Source organism: Platichthys flesus, chromosome 12 (assembly GCF_949316205.1).
Source record: "Platichthys flesus chromosome 12, fPlaFle2.1, whole genome shotgun sequence".
In the NCBI taxonomy this organism is placed as follows: Eukaryota; Metazoa; Chordata; class Actinopteri; order Pleuronectiformes; family Pleuronectidae; genus Platichthys; species Platichthys flesus.
In genome coordinates this window covers 86,588-104,683 of record NC_084956.1, presented here as the reverse complement: position 1 = coordinate 104,683, position 18,096 = coordinate 86,588, and the positions used below count along the sequence as shown (strand labels likewise).

The following is an 18,096-nucleotide window of genomic DNA, read 5'->3' as shown; positions in this document are numbered from 1 at the left end:
CAATACCAATGCAATATACAGCAATTAGTAAGCAGGCAGGCAAATTTAGCTTCGATAAAATGCTACTCATCATTAGTTACTGTAGAATAATTAGTTTTCCTTTCAGAAGTAGTGTCATTATTGGTGACAGGTCATTCCCAGTGTTAACGTGATGGTAACGGCCTTGCAGTGAAAGCTCCATGTAGTCGGTTAATCATCTTTGGATAATCATAAATGATAAATATACTGTACATTATCCTGTAGAACACAGATCACTTTTTGGATGTTTATATGTCTATTTTCAACTTGGAAACAACCTCAGTGACACAGGAACATCTGGGATATGTCCATCACTACCACCGTTGCTGTAAATGATTCATGACTGATGCAGCCTTGTGTTAATCGACTTGTTGAACTTGTGAGTCAAACAGAAGAACAAACTCAGCTTGAACTTGAGGTTCAATGGCTTGACTACAACGCCATTTACACAAGGTCATTAAGTAAGGACGGTGAAGTAAAAGTAAATCCTCTGCTGGGGAAACTGTGCGAGCAATTTTATATTAACTAAATCATTTTAACATACTGAAACTTAGTTCACTGCAAATTAACCTCAATTACTATGTGCGGGAACAATTGTAAGCAGTAGTTTGGATCTTCTGTTAAAACTTTTCTGAATAATTGAGCAAACTTGACTTACCCTGAACAGCAGAAATGAAATATTCTTTATATTCGATGCACAACACAAATTCTGTTGACAACAAAGAATGAAACATCTGGAGAGTTACTGTAGGAAAAAAAGTAGCTTTTCGTTGTAGTTCAGACTGAGCCGTTAGTCCACTTGTTATTCCTCTACAGGGTAGTGCCGGCCTCTCCTGAAAGAGGGGCGATCAATGCGTACTGACAAATAGTCAGTAACAGAACATACAGTAGAAATATTAAGTATGATGTAAGCGATCTCTTACCAAATTATTAAGTGACCTACAACAAAGACAATTAGAGGCAGATTGCATCAGTGAGCTCAGTTTACTTATTTTAGTTGTTTAAATGATCTCACACCATCTATTCTTCATCTCTTCAAATTCAAAGTCAGAAGAGGGTCTATAGATTGATGTATTGATACTGAGTACTGTTTGTCTTACAATTCATCTTTGACTCATCATGGTCAAGGACTGTGGACCGTCAGACTGTGAGAATGAGGCTCAGGTTACAATCTGAGGGACCAATGAGTGAAAAGCCAAGTTCCGGCTACACAACCTGTGGTCTTCTGAGCTGGAGTTTTGAAGTTGTTTTGTGTTCATACAACACAACAGACTGACAAAAGAGGTCACACATAACACACCATCTTTTAACATGAGAAACCCCAGACTAGTATATCTGCTCTTGTAGTTGTGGCCTGGTACAAATCTAGTCGGTCGGCGTGACGTGTTGGATCTCTCAAAATGCATCTTTAAAAAGTTCACACAGCAACAGCCAATCAAACTCCAATTCAGCTTAGATCTGGTAATAGCTGTATTTAAGCTGAAGAAAACAAACCTCAGCTGGAGAAACAACCGTTTATGAAAGTATCACTGAAACTTGGTATCTAGTATTTACATATTGAACTTGGTATCTAGCTCAGAGTAGGTATCTCATCTATAAATGACTGAAAAATGTCAGACACTCAAGGTAAAATATGAAAAGATATACCCTGTTGGGTCAGTACCAGGTTTTAGGTATTGTAGCAGCTCTGGTATATAACGTTTTCAAATAAAACTTAACTATACTGAAAACATGTCTTAATTTCTTAACCTCTGACTGGACAGTGGTTGTGGGGTTCAAATAGTTTTTTCAAAAGTTAAATTACAACAGTCATAATATAAAGAAAAAGATTTTACTTTGTGGAGTCAGGTTTGTAGTTTCCTTCTTTTCTTGATCGTTGGAACAAAGACACGGTTCGGTTAACGTGAGTGATGGAAAGAACGACCGCCCTCAGCCGCAGAAGAAAGAGTTGTTTTCGAAACGCTGAAGACTTCTGGGTAACAGCAGCTTTATGGCTCAGTTTTAGGGAATGGCAATACCATTGTTTGGAAGCTCAAGTATTACTCCAGACATTTTCCCTGTAGCTGACTGCAACAGCGTAAACACTTGTTGGTGCCAATGAGCGAGCACAAGAGCAGAAGGTACATCTCCATAATGCAGACACAGGGCTGGGCGATATGGAACAAAATCTTGTCAAGATAATTTTTTTCATCAGTCAATATTGATATATATCACAATATAATTTAAATAAACAGAAAAAGCTTTTTGTACACTTGTGTTAATGTACAGTGTTCTTATGTGCAAACATTATTTCTTATGAACAAAACTGATTTTACTTGCTCGTACACTCCTGTGCCACTGAAATTAACTTATTACGTTTCTTACAAACCACTACAGTGAAAAGGTGAATATAATGTAATATATTAATTAATTATTACAAATTATTTGAAGTATATTTTTTATTCTAATGCGTTTTTATATTTCTTTATTCTCGTGTCTACCTCACTCTGACGTGCCTGCTACTGTAACAACTGAACTCTCCTGGTGTGGTCATCAATGCAGTTTCATTTTGTACCTCACCTTGAAGCAGAGTCACTGAGGAGCATTTCTCCGCTGGTCAACAAGTGATTATGCTCCTCTGATGTTTTCTAATCATCACACTAAGAACTGATTTTGATAAAAACTAATGAACTCAAGTGTGTGTGTGTGAATGTGTGCGTATGTGTCTGCTTGTCTCTGTACCGTCTCACACACAAACTGATAATCACAAGTATTTAGTTATTAATCTATGATGTCGGATAATGACTCCGGATGTGTGTCTCAAACTCTAAAGCATCAAACAAACACAAAGTAAACGTCAGTCCTGTACGTGTCCTAATACCTTGTGATTAGCGATGATGTTTATTGTTAAAGTGTTGAGTGAGTGCAGCCACTGCACTGTGCGGAGTGGTCCACCTCTATGCAGAAGGGTTAGGGTTAGAAACCCAAACATTAACATGTGTGCTGCTCCTCCGCTCTGTGTGCGTCAACCGAACTTGATGTGGGTTAATCTCTATTCCATCCAAATGATTGGTTCGGAGCAGCGCTATTCTCTTTCTCATGGAGGGGATGAGTTCTAACATCATTATATTGACGCGTCTCCAATTTCTATTGAAGAAAGGTTATATTGCGATTCTTATCGATATCGTTACACTGCCCAGCCCTGTGCACAAGACATCTCTGTAGCGTCAACAACCAAGTGAAATGCTATGATGAATTCTACGTAAGTTGCTTTCTTTCTAGATGACACTGTTGACAACAAGGCACAAATCTAGCTTAGAACACGTAGCACTAGAAAGGTTACGATCATATGGCCTAACCGTGATAATTAGGCCTCGTTATTCATAGACAAAACTTACTTGGGAAGCAAAACTTCCATTGTGTTAACGCATATCTCCTTGACATTTAATCATCTCTGGGCTTCTCACTAAAACCTGAATAACTCCAGGAGACAGAAGTCTATTTAAGCACAGCTGTTGACTTTAAACTACAGATAATATAAGTAACATGCAAGTTTTAACTTGAAAAATGTATTTATATCTATGAAACAAGCCGCGAATGTAATCTACTTAAAGCTAAACTCAATGTCTGTAATTCAAAGGTTGCTAATTCCGTGCATCTTCTATTTAATAAGTCCTAATACCTTGAGGGATCAGTGTGCCATCCTTGTTCCTGTCTCCTATTCTCTTCCAGGTTTTCATCTCCTGGAACTGCTGCTCCCTTTTCTCTGAAATCCTCTGGTTGTACAAATCCAGCTGCAACAGAAATACAGATGTCTGGTCAAGGCTTCATGTGATGCAAATTTGTCTGCAAGTCATCAGAAAAGTTTTATTTCTACTTACGTCTCATTCATTCACCCATTTGGGATGAAGTTGACCATTCTCCCTCCTTATACATCAGAACAATGATATGAGCTATCTGTACTGTCTAATGTTACAGCAAGCAGCGGTGCTAAGTGGCTAACGCTAGGGAACTTGTATATTTCAAATGGTTAGCCACGACAATGTCATGGTCAATGACAGATGTTTGCCTGCAGTCATCTAGAAAATATCCTTCACTTTTCTGTCCAATGTATTAAATAACCGTCAAATGACCGCAGGGACCAGCTATGGAAACCATGTCAGTCAACCACTGACACCACTTTATAGGAGTTACACTTTTTTCTTCCCCTTATCGACCCGTCAAACTTTACCAAAACTTCTTGTCAAATAATGTTTGGCAACGATGAGCTAAGTTACGTGTGAAAACATCTGGGAATGAAACCTATCTTTCTGAATTACTGACAGCGGATATATCTCCCACTGATGCTCCAAGGCAACAGGAATCTGTTATTGTTTCAGGAAATGTATTTCAGTCGCCAGCAACAACCTCTTGCAGTTCATCAAAACCCACACCCTTGTTATCGATTTCTCTTAATTTTCATTCTTGAGAACAAGTACCAGTACTTGTATACTCATGTTAGAGGTTTTAGTGAACAAGTACTATGGCTGATCATACCTTCTCCCTCTGCTTTGCCTTGATGTCATCCTCTGAGTTTCCTGTGGTCTGAGGACTGGAGGCAGAAGGAGATTCTGTGGGTAAACTGAACTGCACAGATTTCACTGGTTTAGATGAAGTCTGCACCGCCAGAGACTTCACTGTCTCTATGACCTTCAGGCACCTGGCTACTGTTGTAGAGATGGCTGATTGGTCATCACCAGCAGAAGATGAGGATAGTGGTGTTTGTGTTATCGTGGCACTTGTTAAAGTCTGTGGAGGACTGGAGTCATTGGCTGTAGAGGGCTGGCCAATAAAAGAAAAGACTTTATGATTGGAGGATGGAACAAAGGGAGGTTGTCCTGAAGGGCGTCGCGGAGGAGGTCCAGGAGGCGGTCCTGGAGGAAATCCAAATCTCTGAGGTGGTTGAACAGCTGTTGGAGCACCTGTGTTGGCGGTTGTGGAGCTCTGTTCTGGAGGAATATGGGTGGTGACTCCAAGTGGCCAGTTTATAGGTGTAGGTGGACGTTGGTACTGAGCAGGTGGGGGCCCAGGGGGTGGTCTGGGAGAAGTGGTTGAGAGGGTACTCCCCATTGTCTTGGTAAGACTCTGCAACTGTCGCGCCTTCTTAAGCGCCTCCAGCTCCTGCTGGTCCAGGAATTCTTCATACTCTGAGACAGCTTTACACTCTCTGCTGAGTGGCTCCAAACTTGAGGATCTGACAGGAGAGGGTGAGTTGATGTGATCCGATTCAACAGAGCTTAATCTACGTGTTTGCAGTTGTTCCCTTGAATCCTCTCTTTCTGTGGATGAGGACTTTGAGCCGTAGATTTTCTCTTGAGCTCGGCTCGCTAGCTTGGACATGTCTCCTGTACTCAATTTCAGACCAATCGTACGAAGAAGACTCTGGATCTTGTCATAGGGTTCTGTCTTGCTCTTTAATTCCTCACTTGTTCTCTCTAGTGATGCATGTTTAGGACTTGGTTGTTTGTTTTGCCCCTCTGGAGCTCGACTGCTGCTGGGTTGATTTTGAGCCAATCCCACAATCCGAGAAAACCCACCACCATCTAGAAGTGCCCGCTCATGAGGCAGTAAGTCATCATTAACATGAATTGGTTCGGATCTCTTTTCATTGCCCACCTTTTTATTGAGCATGTCAAGGAAACGGTCCAGGGGTGGTTTCTCAGCTGGAGGTGGCGTTGTGTTCTTCAGATTTGGCGATGGGCTTGTAGGAGGTGGTTCTGTGGGAGAAGAAGGTCTGAACGAAGGTTTGGAAAATGAAGAATGAGTCAGAGAGGCCTGGGTGGAGGCAGGTGACAGTGTAGACTGTGATGGATCATGGTAACCAGGAGACTGGCTCTGGTTTACAGGTCTATACTGATCACTGTAAGGTTGGTCCGCACGTGCTGGGTCATGGCTGCGATGGTCATAGGCTTCATCATAAACATCGTAGCGATCAGTGTAACGGTGGCTGCTAGACGTAGGGGGACCACATGGAGGTTCAACATAGTGCCGACTCACATAAGGGCGGTCATCGTATGGATGGTTGCTGTATGGAGGATTACTGTAAGGGCGATCAGCGTAGGCACGGCCTGGGTACAGATCACCACGCTCACTGTACTGCCGATCTTGGTAAGGACTGTATGGTCGATCATAATACGGATCATCATAGGGCTGAGGAGGACGATGGTGGTGCTCAGGTCCTTCGGGTCGCTTCTTCAGGATGGACCGGACTGGTTTATATTCAGCGAGTGGCATGGCAATCCTGCCATGGTCATAGTCAATGCAGGTCCTCTGTCCAGGCTCCAATCCACTGGGGTCTATTTCCACCAGTGACTTTTTGTAGGCGATCATCTCGTTCAGCTCCTCCAGCTCTCGCTTCTTCCTCGCCAGCTCATCATCGACGACTCCACGTCTGGGAGGAGGGCTCAGTTCCCTCCTCCTCTTGTGACCTTCCTCACGCTCTCGGCTGGTTTTGCTCCTCTTCTTGAAGGCCCTGTCCTTGCTCCTATCCCTGCTCCTACTGTGACTCCTGCTGCGGCTCCTGCTTGAGCTCTTGCTTCGGCTTTTCGTACGACTTTTGCTTCTCCTGTGCCTGCTGCTTTTACGGACACGGTCGGGACTGGGGCTGCGTCTCCTTTTGATGATGCGTCCAAACTGGTCTCTGGCTGGACTCTTGCTCCTGCTCCTACTTCTGCCATATCGACGCCGACTGGCGCTGTGATCCCGTCTGCCAATACCAGTCTTACTGTCCTGCGCTCTTAGACTTTTCACCACCGCCTTCAGCTTGTCTGTCTCTGGTTTTTCCTTCCTGAAATGGGTTTGATCATTCCGTGTTAGGGGTGATTATTATTTTTAATAAATAATAAGAGTGATTTATTATTAATAAATAATGATAAATAATAAATAAAGGAAGCGATGACTCACTTAGTCTCTTCTGAAGCTTTTGTCAGCTTTATAGTCATCTACCAGAGGACACAAACAAACATTTGACTAAGTAAGAAAAACCTGACCTGTAATTTAAGTCAAAACATTGTAAAAGCAAAACACAGCTTCACATCAATGAACTTATATGGAAGCTGTGTTAATTCCAATATTTTGAACGTAAATGGCGTCATGCAAAAGAATCAGGAAACATTATTTAACACATCTGGAAGAAAATTAAATTAACTACAGAGTTCTCTCTTAATTTCTTCTCTGTATTTGTATAAATATAAAAAAAAATCTTACTTTTCCTTTGTTTGCTCCGACACCACCGAGTTTGCGAACAGGGAGGAAAACACTCTCTGTATGACGTCTGATCCTGATGGCCTGAGTCCCCCCCTCTGCTGTCTCATGCTTGAAGAAACAATTAGTGAGTTATGACTCAGAAACATTGAAGGTACATATATTGAACGATCGTCTCTGTGATCTAAAACAGTCTCAACGGATTAGAGCAAGTGAACGTTTATTCAAATAATCAAGTTTTTTAAATTATAGTAACATTGTTACACTTCCTGACAGAGCTAAAAATATTAGTAATTATTTTATAATAATATTTTTACCTGACACACATGCACACAAGTTTCTATGTTCTTTTTGTTGTAAATATCCTGTTAATTTACAGTTATATCAACATTGTTATTTTATAATATATATAAATAGTATTATTAACCTTTTCATCAGTTTGTGTGTTTTACAATATTATGGTCATGTCTGGCAAAAAAGCTTCATTGACTTGAATATAAAACTTGTTTTCTTATCACATGACTATTACGTCAGTCAGGGCTCACTTATCTCTTAATTCAGAGTGAGAGTTCTGATTTACCACGGCAGTAATAAACACAGGCTACTTCCAGTGCCCAGGTCAGTGTCCATTTACTCTAACCAGCATCACTCACTAACTTTAGAATCTTTGATCTGCTTTTCAAAGGTGTAACGTTGAGGATTTCTCTAGTTTTCTCAGTGAAGCCTAAAGGAATATAAATGAAACTTCACAGAGTTTAACTGTTTCTTTCTTTAATAAAATAATATACATGATCACTACTGGATGAGCTGCTTCTTTCTTTACTTTGCAGTCGTTTGATTGTGTTAAGAAACTGTTGAATGGTTCACACAGTACAACAGATGAGGAGACTTTCCTGTGGCATCGCAGGCTCATTGCCGTTCTACAGCTGGCCACTGATTTGTAAGACTGGTAATTGGGTGGCACTGTGTCATTCTCTGCATGAATACTTAATATTCAGCTTGAAAAATTAAATGACAATTTCCTTTATTTAGATGTAAGACGTTTTAGGGAGCTGCAGGAACACTGGAATCTTCAGACTAGTGGACTCCGGTATCAGACGACTCACCGGAACAACGCTGAACTCAACCTTTTCGTTCAGCTCCAGTTTCTTCTTCTCGATCACCTCAGCCATGCGGAAGAAGAGCTGTGGGTTCTGACTGCACTTGATCATTCCAGAATCGGCAGAAAACTCGATCACAATGCCCTGGTTAGAAAAACGGCATTCACATTAACGGGAAAAACCCTTCACACCGTTTTTAGTCATTACTGGATCGACAGCATTTCTCAGGGTCTCCGACGGTTCAGGTTTGAAACTCAGAACTTGATTTGTCTGCAGTTTGTAAATTCAAACTGAAAACCCAGAGTTAGGACCAGGACTCGGAGCTACAGTCCTACACACCTACCCTTGATCAGCTGACCACAATAATCTCATCATCGAAACCACAACTTTATCTTTGTTCCCATTCCTATAAAGGTTCTCAAAGAAATTCTGCCCCTAATTAATATTACATTACTGACCACAATGTACCACAGTCCTTTAAACTAGTTGTACTCAAACCCCTTCTCAAAACATCCCCCCTGGACCTTGAGGTTTTTAACTACAGACCGATATCCAACCTCACCTTCCTGTCTAAAATCGTGAGAATGTGGAAGCAAATCAGCTGTGAGAGTTTCTCCAGGATGTAATCTAAGGACTTTCAGTTGGGTTTAGAGCCTATCACAGCACGGAGACAATTAGATCTCAGTGCAGCATTAAACACTATTGATCATAAGGGTTAGGGTTAATAGAGACTAGAACACTTAATTGGCATTAAAGGAACAGCCCTGACCTGGTTTGACTCCTGTTCATCAGATCGATTCCAATTTGTGCAAATAAATGATGAGTCATCAGTGCGCACCAAAGCTAATCACGGTGTTCCACAGGGTTCTGTGTTCGGTCCAATTTTTAGGGTTACCCTTATCATCAATGTAGTGAATCCTGTTGTTGTGTTCAGTTCCATCAGCATCTATTGTGTCCTAGGAGAGGATCCTCATATGTGACTCTCTGAGCTTTATTCACTGGTCACAGCGTTTTTCTGTAGTTTGACTCTTGTTGTTTTAAGAACAGAGTAAATTGCTCCTTGTTAACATCTATGGGACAAACTGGGATTGGTGAATAGGAGACCATACAAATAAAGTGTGATTGATTTATTGATGGTTTGTAAATCTTACATGTCTACGTTGTTCTGTCGACTCTTCGAAGGAGTCCGGGAGAATCTCCACGAAGGTTGCTCGCTCCTCTTTGGTCTCTCGATTGGTGGCCATGTTGAAACGCACCTTCACAGATCAGACAGATAAACCCATTTTTAATGGTAGAAAAAAAGCTGCTGGTTGATCATGAAGAAGTAACTGAGTCCAAATACTTAGTTACTCTACAGACATTTTAACACAAACATCTGAGCTTTCTTCTTGTTACATTTTTGGAACAGAGTCCTACTTTTGCTTTAATGTGTTTTGGGGAATTATCCATTTTTTTATTCTTTTTATCGAGCGTCACCTTTTCAACCCAAATAGACAAGGACCCAGAAAAGATTATACCTGGTTGTGTATCTATCAGTGCCGTTCACACACAGACTTGCATAACAGGAGAAACAACATAGGAAAGTGAGGAATGAAAGAATAACCCTTCTAACTACAACAAAGAGGACACATTTCATCTTCCTTGGATATTTTTCTTTTTCTCAAATCTTTTCTTATTTTAATGTGGTTTATTTTACAGTTTTTATTTAATTTTAGGTTAGAGTGGCTTAAATGAAATTAATCTTTGAACTAGGAGTGGACGATACACTCGATGTGACGCGGCTTGTACCACGAGCGATCTATTAAATGACTATATTGCGACGATTGAGTATAAATAGTCATGTGAATGTTTTTAACAGCATGACAATTTAGAAAACTCTTGTGCAAATGTGTATTTTAGTATCAGGAGGGAAGAGCCTAAGAGAACACGAGACAAACAAATAGAAGAGTCCTGTGTGTGTGTGCGTGTGGAATCAAGTTTATTTAACAAATGTAGCAGTAGATGATTTTAACAATCTTCAATATTTTCTCTTGATCATATAGCTAATGGTTTTAAGTTAAGCCAGCGATGTCATCAGTTATTGACTTTAAAGTGTTGATAAAAAGGTTTGTTACAGAGATTGAAAGATGATGTTTCCACACTGATAAGTGTCTGTTTATTGTTAAAGTGTCAAGTAGCACAGGTCAGCAGGACACTCCCACACAAACTCAGACAAAGACGAGCAGATCTTTAATGAGCGTCCTGATCCTGAGGCAGCGCTGGTTAGAATTATTTCTAAATATTTATAGGTTATGTTTTCTGTTAAATATAAATACGATTTCTGGATGTGGGATCTGCCACAGAAGAGACTGCTCCTCTGTTAAAAGAGAGTTCTGGGTTGTTGACATGGAAAAGTTTGGGTTCTAACCCGAGCCCTCATCCTAACCCTAAAACCAAGTCTTAACTCTCAAACAGCAGCATGTCCTCACAATGATGATATTGAAGCAAAATTGGCCTCAAAAATGTAGAAAGACAAACACACCTTGTCTCCGTCCAGCATGGTGGCAGACGACAGCAGGTCACTGGGACTGAAAGGAAGTTGTTTCTGTTGACCATCGACCGTCATCACCAGTCGACCCATTTCCCGTTGAGGTTTGACTCCGCCCCTGATGTCAGTCGGCTGATCCTTCTTCACCTCCACCTTTCCCTTCTCTCCATCAGCTTTTTCTTCTGCCTCTTCTTTCTCATCTTCATCTGTTTTCTCAACTTTTATATCCACCTTCACCAGGAAACATCTGGACTTAATGTGACTATATTAACATGTTTGCAGTACCTACACTTAGTTTTCTTACCTGAGCAGGGAGCGTGTGTCCGTCCTCAGAACTTCCTCCTCCTCTTCCTGCTGCTGCCTCTGTTTCTGCTGATTGCGTCGGGTCCTCCGCCTCCTTCTTCATCTCCTTACGAGGGATTTTAGAAATGGCTCGTAGGACGGTTCCTTCGAATCGCTCCTTGCTGATGGCGTCCATGGAGCCAGGGTGTCTAATGGTGAAGCCGAGTGGCGTCCACTGCAGAAAGAAAACCTCCATCAGCAGAAGCTCGTTCATATCATCAAATTAAAAAAAAAATGTAATAATCTTACTGGTTTCACTTTTACTTTCTAACATATCTGTTAAATGAGGCAATGAGTGGGTTCAAGCTCTCTCGTAGTCAATACATGGAAATACATGGAAGCAGCTCAGCTGCATAAACTCAAATGAAAAGAGGAAAAACAGGTTTCAGGCTTTATAGTGCTGGTTTACTTAGTGAGAACAGCCTCTCGTCTCATCATGGTGGTGCGATAGTTACGCACTCAAAGTTGCGCCATTTGTCCATCCTTCATTGGATTTGTAGGAAACTTGTTGAGCATGTTTAGGAGACAGATTTAACTTTTTTTAGTCAGTTTGATAAGAATATGTCAAAAGCATTCCGAGTTATAGTCGGTAATTGGTAGGCCACGCCCACTTCATGTTTTTGGTTCATATTTGCACCAGGAGCACAAGCACCAAATTTGGTGTAATTCTTTCCATTGGCAAGTGCAGTACACATTTTTTGGCGCCCCCCAGTGGGATACACTCAGAAGGCTTTTAGGCTCCGGCTCCTCAACACAACCGAGTTTCATGATAATTAGATAAATTGTTGTTGAATTACGGCCAATTCATGCAAATTAGCATAGAATCCATCACATTGGATTGTTTTGGTTCAATTGGCTTTTTTGTCGAGCACCAGTGGAACTTCTTTTTAAATTCTGTTTAACAGCGCCACCGTGTGGCCAATTGAGATAATGTTGCTTGAAAAGTTGATGCAGTTATTGTGCCACATTTCCTGTTTCTAGCTCATTCCAGCTCACAGGAAATTATATGTTTTCTCAGTTTTTTTACTTCATTTAAATTAAACAAACTTATATGATAAGTTTTCATAGATATTAAATATAAATGAATTGAATATCTAAGTCTTCTCCTTCTCACCTTGTCTTTGGCTGATGCCAGCGCCGCCGCCACATCCTCCTTCTTCCTTCTTTCGGCCTCTCTCTCTTGCTCCTCCTCCTCCCTCCTCCTCTTCCTCTCATCCTCCTCCCGTTTCTTCTTCTCCTTCTCCTCCTCCTCACACTTCTTCTTCTTCTTCTCCTCTTCCTCCCGTCGCTTCTGCCCCTCCAGGATTTTGTCCTCCACCCTCTTCGTCCTCCGCAGCCTGATTGCTCTCCTTTTCATGTTTATCTGCAACACAGAGATGGTCGGTGAAGCTCATCACTTCCTGTCCCTTTCCTCCAGTGGTTCTGGTTGGTCAGAGCCTCACTCACCAGGGTGGTGGTGAACTCCACCTGCTTGTGGATGTCGCTGCTGTTGAACTCGCTGTCGCTGAAGTTCTCACAAACATCGAAGGGAAGCTCTTGATGGTCGTTAGTGTTCACGATTCCTTCTTCAGAGCCAAGATAAGTGATGATGCCCTAAAATCACCATAGATTATTAGAACAGATGATAATTAGTTCTCTCTCTCCACCTCAGACGTCTCTGGTGACGCTGGGGTGTGTTTATGTGTATGTATCTGTAGTTGCTTCAGACCTGCACTCTGGAGACCCTCCACAGTTTCTCCAGAGTGTTGAAGCAGAGACTTACAAGACTTTCTGCTGGTGTGATGTGTGAAAAACAAATCTGGATCCAATTCTCAAGAGAACCTCTAGAGGTCATGTGTGTAAAAAGCTTGTGAGTGTGTATTGTTCCGTGTGTGTATGTGTGTTACCAGCTGTCTTGTCTCTTTTGTGTAGCTGAAGGTGAAAGGGATTTTGGGCTTGATGTTTGCTGCTCTCTTCTTTCTTGTTGCCATGTCGACCAGCAGGTTGATCAGCACATGGTCGTTCTTCAGGAGCGTCACGCCACAGTCCCGGTGGCTGAAGGTCACGTTGGTCCTAACGGGGCCGATGTTGGCGTGGATCTGTCCCGGGTAACCTGGCAAGACGGGCTAAGAAGAGAGCAAGAGCCATCAGGATGTTAAATAGCAGCACCGCAGTTCAAAATGATGACACTCGTCAGGGTCGTCACTCACCGTGGGCTCGATGATTGGCTGACTGACGATGCCCTCATACAGCTCCGTGTCCAGCCACATGTGGGGCCCCAGCTCGAGATTGGCTCTTCCTCTGGGAGTCTTCATAGACTCTCTGTTGCTCTCATTGTTGCTGTTGTCAACCTCAGAGTCCTCCTTGGCTGTGGAGAGCATCAGGAGGAGCGGCTCCTTCACACGGCGGATCCTCACAGCCTGCTTTCCTGTAAGTAGCTGATCAAGCACTGATGACTCATTATTTAAAATCAAACGAAAAAATCCTAACATAGGGCTAGGGCTAACCCTATGATGCACACAGAGACAGGAAGTGACGTATTGACTCTGCTGCAGAGGTCATGTGATCATGTTTACATCAACTGACACCGTCGTCACATTTCTATCGTAACCCTCACCACAAGCAATGTAATCAGAGTACTATTTTTTAATGGTGTGGACAGGTACAGAGGGGACGCTCCTCACCGTGACGACGCTGAACTCAACCTCCTCGTTGATGTCCTCGGTGGAGAACTCCACGTCACTGAAGTTTTCCTTGATGACAAAGGGAAGCTCGTCGTGTTCCTTAGACTTGATGATGCCTTTGTTATCTTTCAAGCTGATGATGACACCCTGAAACACATGGAATTAAAATAAACCACAGATGAGTGTGTGTGTGTTGGTAAGTTACAGTTCTGGATCATTCGCGGTCGATGACATCGTCAGCTCTGACCTTCTCTCTGGTCTCGTTGGTGTGGCTAAAGGTGGCAGGTATTTTGGGTTTGATGTTGGTTGCTCGCCGCTTCTCCGTCACAATGTCCACCAGCAGGTTGATAAGCACCTGGTCATTCTTCAGCAGAGTCACCGCGCTATCCTTCCTGTCAAAAGTCAGGTTGGTCCTCAGAGGTCCGATGTTCACGTAAACCTGACCTGGGTACTGACGCTCGCCGGGCTACAAACACACAAACATCAGCATCAGTGACAGGGAATGAAGGAAGACGAAGACAAGGACAAAAAAAAACTACCTGAGGCTCAACAATTGGCTGAGTGACGACGGCCTCGTAGATCTCTGAGTCCACGTTCTCCGTCCCACCTGGCGCCACTTTAACGTCAGTGGCAATCAGAATGTTCTGCACAGCCAAACAACACAATGTTACAAATAACTTAATACAGCAGAGCATTATTGTAGACACAACTAGGGTTGCAAAAGGGCGGACAATTTCCTGAAACTTTTCATGGGAAGTTAAGCTCTGGAATTTGGGGAATTATGCCACAAAGTATGTAGTGCGAATTGAACGCTGAGCAATAAAAACATCATTCAAACTCTATTTTGAAGAAGTATGGAATGCAGCACACGCTGCACGTTGAATTTCAAACCTGCACTGTGCATTTCTCCATCACATGCACAGATAATTCCCAGCATCCTGCACACTACTGCATTAGCCCAAGGACTAGTCAGGTAAGTTTGAGAAGTGTTCATCTGTTCTATTGCTATTCATTTATCCATCAATTGTAAAATATTTTTAAAGACGACTCCAATTGTTTAGCTACCTATTTATATCTCTGGCATTGCATTAGTATTTTTTTACAAGCTTTCTTCTCATCCCATTCTATAGAGCAATGCATCTCATGTGTGGAGACATTTCACTCCAGCCAACGTAGAAGGAAAGGCTGTGCACATTTGCAAATACTGCACAAAGATCTATGTTAAGAACAAATATGCAGAGGCATATAGTCACGTGCAAAAAGTGTCCTCAGAGAGTATGACAAAACTAAATGTTTATATTTATCTGTTTATGTCAAGGTAAAAAAAAGATAGTATAAATTACCCACAAAATTGACAGTTCGTTCCTGTTAATTCCCGTATATTCCCATGGAAAGTTTCAAACTTCGAATATACCCGTAATTTTGCAACCCTAGACATTACACAACACTACAAACATACATCCAAGTAATAAATCTATTTTAATTCAGAACCTTTATTTCAGGAACCTGTATGAAAACAGCTAACATGTGCGACATTCTGCTCCTGAGTTACACACACACACACGCACGCACGCACGCACGCACGCACGCACGCACGCACGCACGCACGCTCACCTTCTCCTTACAGCCGGTGAAGTGAACTCTGACCCCGGGTGTCATGGCTTTGGGGTTTCCAAAGAAAGCTTCGAAGCTGAAGGTGAACTTCTCAAGATCTTCTCTTTCGATGTAACCGAATGTCGGCTGAAGAACCAAGATTAACAGATCAAATGATGAGGTCATCAATCACTCAGAAGAGAAAAGTTTTCTGATAATAAGAAATCAGTTACAGCAAATAAGGTTTAAGTGACATCGTGTGAGATTCCGGTTCACACTTTCCAAAACCAGTCACATCTGAAAACACACGTCACATGACCAATCACGTAAACTGGTCATGTGATGTAAACAGGAAGTAGATTGTCTCCTCTGCAGTTGGTTACTTAAGCCTGAAACATGCTTCTGCGACTGCGTCTGCGTCTTTTCACGCCGCTGTGGCGCAAGACTCGTTGTCATTCATGCTTCCCCACCTGTTGCGCGTCTGGCGGAGTAATGCTTTTTGTCGGAGATGACCTGAGAGACGCCTTCTTTGTGGGTGTGGCAATCGTTGTTGACTGTTTATTTACCTTCTACCAGTCGTGTTCTCCATTACAAACACACGGTGAACCATGGCAGAGAGTGTATTCACGATTCCAACCGAACCACAATTGATTGAGATGGAGCTGCTGGACATTGAAGAGCAACTTCTTATAATAAGTCATCAGGAAAAGCGACTGGAGAGGACTCGGACATCGACGGGTTATAAAGGACTCATATTTTCGGACCTCTTCCGACCGGAGTTCTTCGCGGTTGTCCATTCTTCTTTTTAAAATCTTCCGTTGTTTCTGCCTGTATTATGGGGCATGAAACCGGAAATGCAGCTCCAGAAGGGATGTAGAGCAGACCAATCACAGCTTTGCAGGCTGAGTGAGCTTGCGGAGCTTTGCCGTAAATTTTTGAAAAATGGGGCGACGCCCGTAAGCACGTAAGGAGGGATACATAAGCACGTAAGGGACCCGGAAGGGCTCTTGCGCTTACGGGCCAGTGAAAACGCAGAAGCATGTTTCAGGCTTTAGTTACAGACATCCTGTAGTCGGTGACTCTTACCCCGATGAACGAGATGATCCCTGTCGACCTGCCAGGAGGTGGCCTGAGGACACACACACACAATTAAGATTCACATGCTAATGAACTCGTGGCATGTTCTTCAACACGACTTCTCGCACAAACACGTACTTATCAAACGTGCGTTTTCCCAGCAGGCCGAGTGCCCGGGCAGCCTTACTGGGTTCAGGTTTGGGTTCTGGTTTCGGGGCGGGGGCAGTGGCCGCAGTTGTTTCTGTGTCAGCGGGTTCCTCTGTGGATTTCTTTGTGTCACCTTGAGTCGACTCAGTGGGCGGAACTGAAATCAGCGCTTTAATCTGACAAAAAAATTAAGAAAAACAAAGAAGTAAAAATTAATAAAGATTTATACTGAAAGTTTGAGGCCTGGTCCTGGTCTGTACTGACCCACTCAGGCTGGTCGGGCGGAGGGTTGGGCATCGGCTCCTCCATGATTGTCTGAAGATGCAGAGAGAAAAGAAGAATTACTGAACGAACCATGACCAGACATTTCTCTTAGTTTAGTTCACATATAAACATTTGTTCACTGGTTAATATGAGATTGAACTGTTTCTGAGTGTTGAATCTAAATCAGACGGGAGGATCCATGGGGCTCACCTCTCCTGCCCAGCCGGGAGGAGGGAAGGCCGGGAACCCGTATGGAGGGACGCATCCAGGAGGAGGCACCGGAGGAACGGCCACTGGTGCGAAGGCTGCAGGGTCCGGAGGAGGCATCGACACGGGGGGTGGGGGAGGTATGCCCAGAGGAGGCATCGACACGGGGGGTGGGGGAGGCATGCCCAGAGGAGGTACAGGTCCAGGAGGACCAGCCTCAGGTCCCCACGGCTCAGGAGGACCTTCAGGACCCCAGCCCGGGTGTCCCCAGCCAGGAGGCCGGTCAGGTCCCCAGTCTTCGGGGTGAAAACGTTTCCAGTCTTCGGGGTATAAACGTCTCCAGTCTTCGGGGTATAAACGTCTCCAGTCTTCGGGGTGTAAACGTCTCAAGTCTTCGGGGTGTAGATGTCTCCAGTCTTCTGGAGGAGGCAACCAGTCGTCGGGATGAGGCCCCCATCCCTGTGGCGGTCCTCTTGGTCCCCAGTCGGGATGGGGAGGTCCTCTCAGATCCCATTCAGGTGGCGGGGGAGCCCATACTCCCGGAGGGTGAGGCCCCCACTCATCTGGGGGCCGATGCCATCCTTCAGGCTGCGGTGGGCCCCAGCCTCCCAGTCGAGGAGGCCCCCAGCCCTCAGGCGGAGGAGGGCCCCAGCCAGGTGGACCCATGTCGAAGGGAGGCCCGTCTTCGCCTGGGGGTCCCATTGGGGGTCTATCCCGTCCCATCCCCAAAGAACCGCTCCGTGAGCTAACAGCAGCTAATGCGACCAACGATCCCGGTTCAGAGTCAAACTCATCGGTTAACTCGACTCCGATGTTTCCTTCATTGTTTAAACTTTACATAAACTTCGTCCACTCAAATAAACGTCGACATTTAAAACAGAAAAATGTACGATCCCCCCAAACTCCGACAAACACAAACACGCCACTCGAAGGCTGT

General features: G+C 43.5%; 1 protein-coding gene across 3 annotated transcripts in view; it reads right to left on the bottom strand.

The window, feature by feature from the left end:
• si:dkeyp-121d4.3 (uncharacterized) overlaps positions 1-18,096 on the bottom strand; it is a 21,949-nt gene extending 3,853 nt beyond the window's left edge. For 2 of the 3 annotated variants that reach the window (XM_062400832.1, XM_062400830.1), the window contains exons 1-20: positions 17,163-18,096; positions 16,953-17,003; positions 16,680-16,864; positions 16,551-16,593; positions 15,486-15,611; positions 14,408-14,515; positions 14,119-14,337; positions 13,872-14,018; positions 13,398-13,625; positions 13,095-13,313; positions 12,655-12,801; positions 12,323-12,571; positions 11,171-11,383; positions 10,861-11,097; positions 9,491-9,595; positions 8,346-8,483; positions 7,243-7,350; positions 6,940-6,977; positions 4,534-6,823; positions 3,680-3,791 (exon numbers count right to left, since the gene is read on the bottom strand). In XM_062400832.1, the coding sequence (XP_062256816.1) occupies positions 3,680-3,791; positions 4,534-6,823; positions 6,940-6,977; positions 7,243-7,350; positions 8,346-8,483; positions 9,491-9,595; positions 10,861-11,097; positions 11,171-11,383; positions 12,323-12,571; positions 12,655-12,801; positions 13,095-13,313; positions 13,398-13,625; positions 13,872-14,018; positions 14,119-14,337; positions 14,408-14,515; positions 15,486-15,611; positions 16,551-16,593; positions 16,680-16,864; positions 16,953-17,003; positions 17,163-17,882 (5,683 nt within the window). In that variant the 5' untranslated portion in view covers positions 17,883-18,096. The remainder of the gene's footprint in view (positions 1-3,679; positions 3,792-4,533; positions 6,824-6,939; positions 6,978-7,242; positions 7,351-8,345; positions 8,484-9,490; positions 9,596-10,860; positions 11,098-11,170; positions 11,384-12,322; positions 12,572-12,654; positions 12,802-13,094; positions 13,314-13,397; positions 13,626-13,871; positions 14,019-14,118; positions 14,338-14,407; positions 14,516-15,485; positions 15,612-16,550; positions 16,594-16,679; positions 16,865-16,952; positions 17,004-17,162) is intronic. The other variant, XM_062400831.1, reaches the window with a different exon arrangement.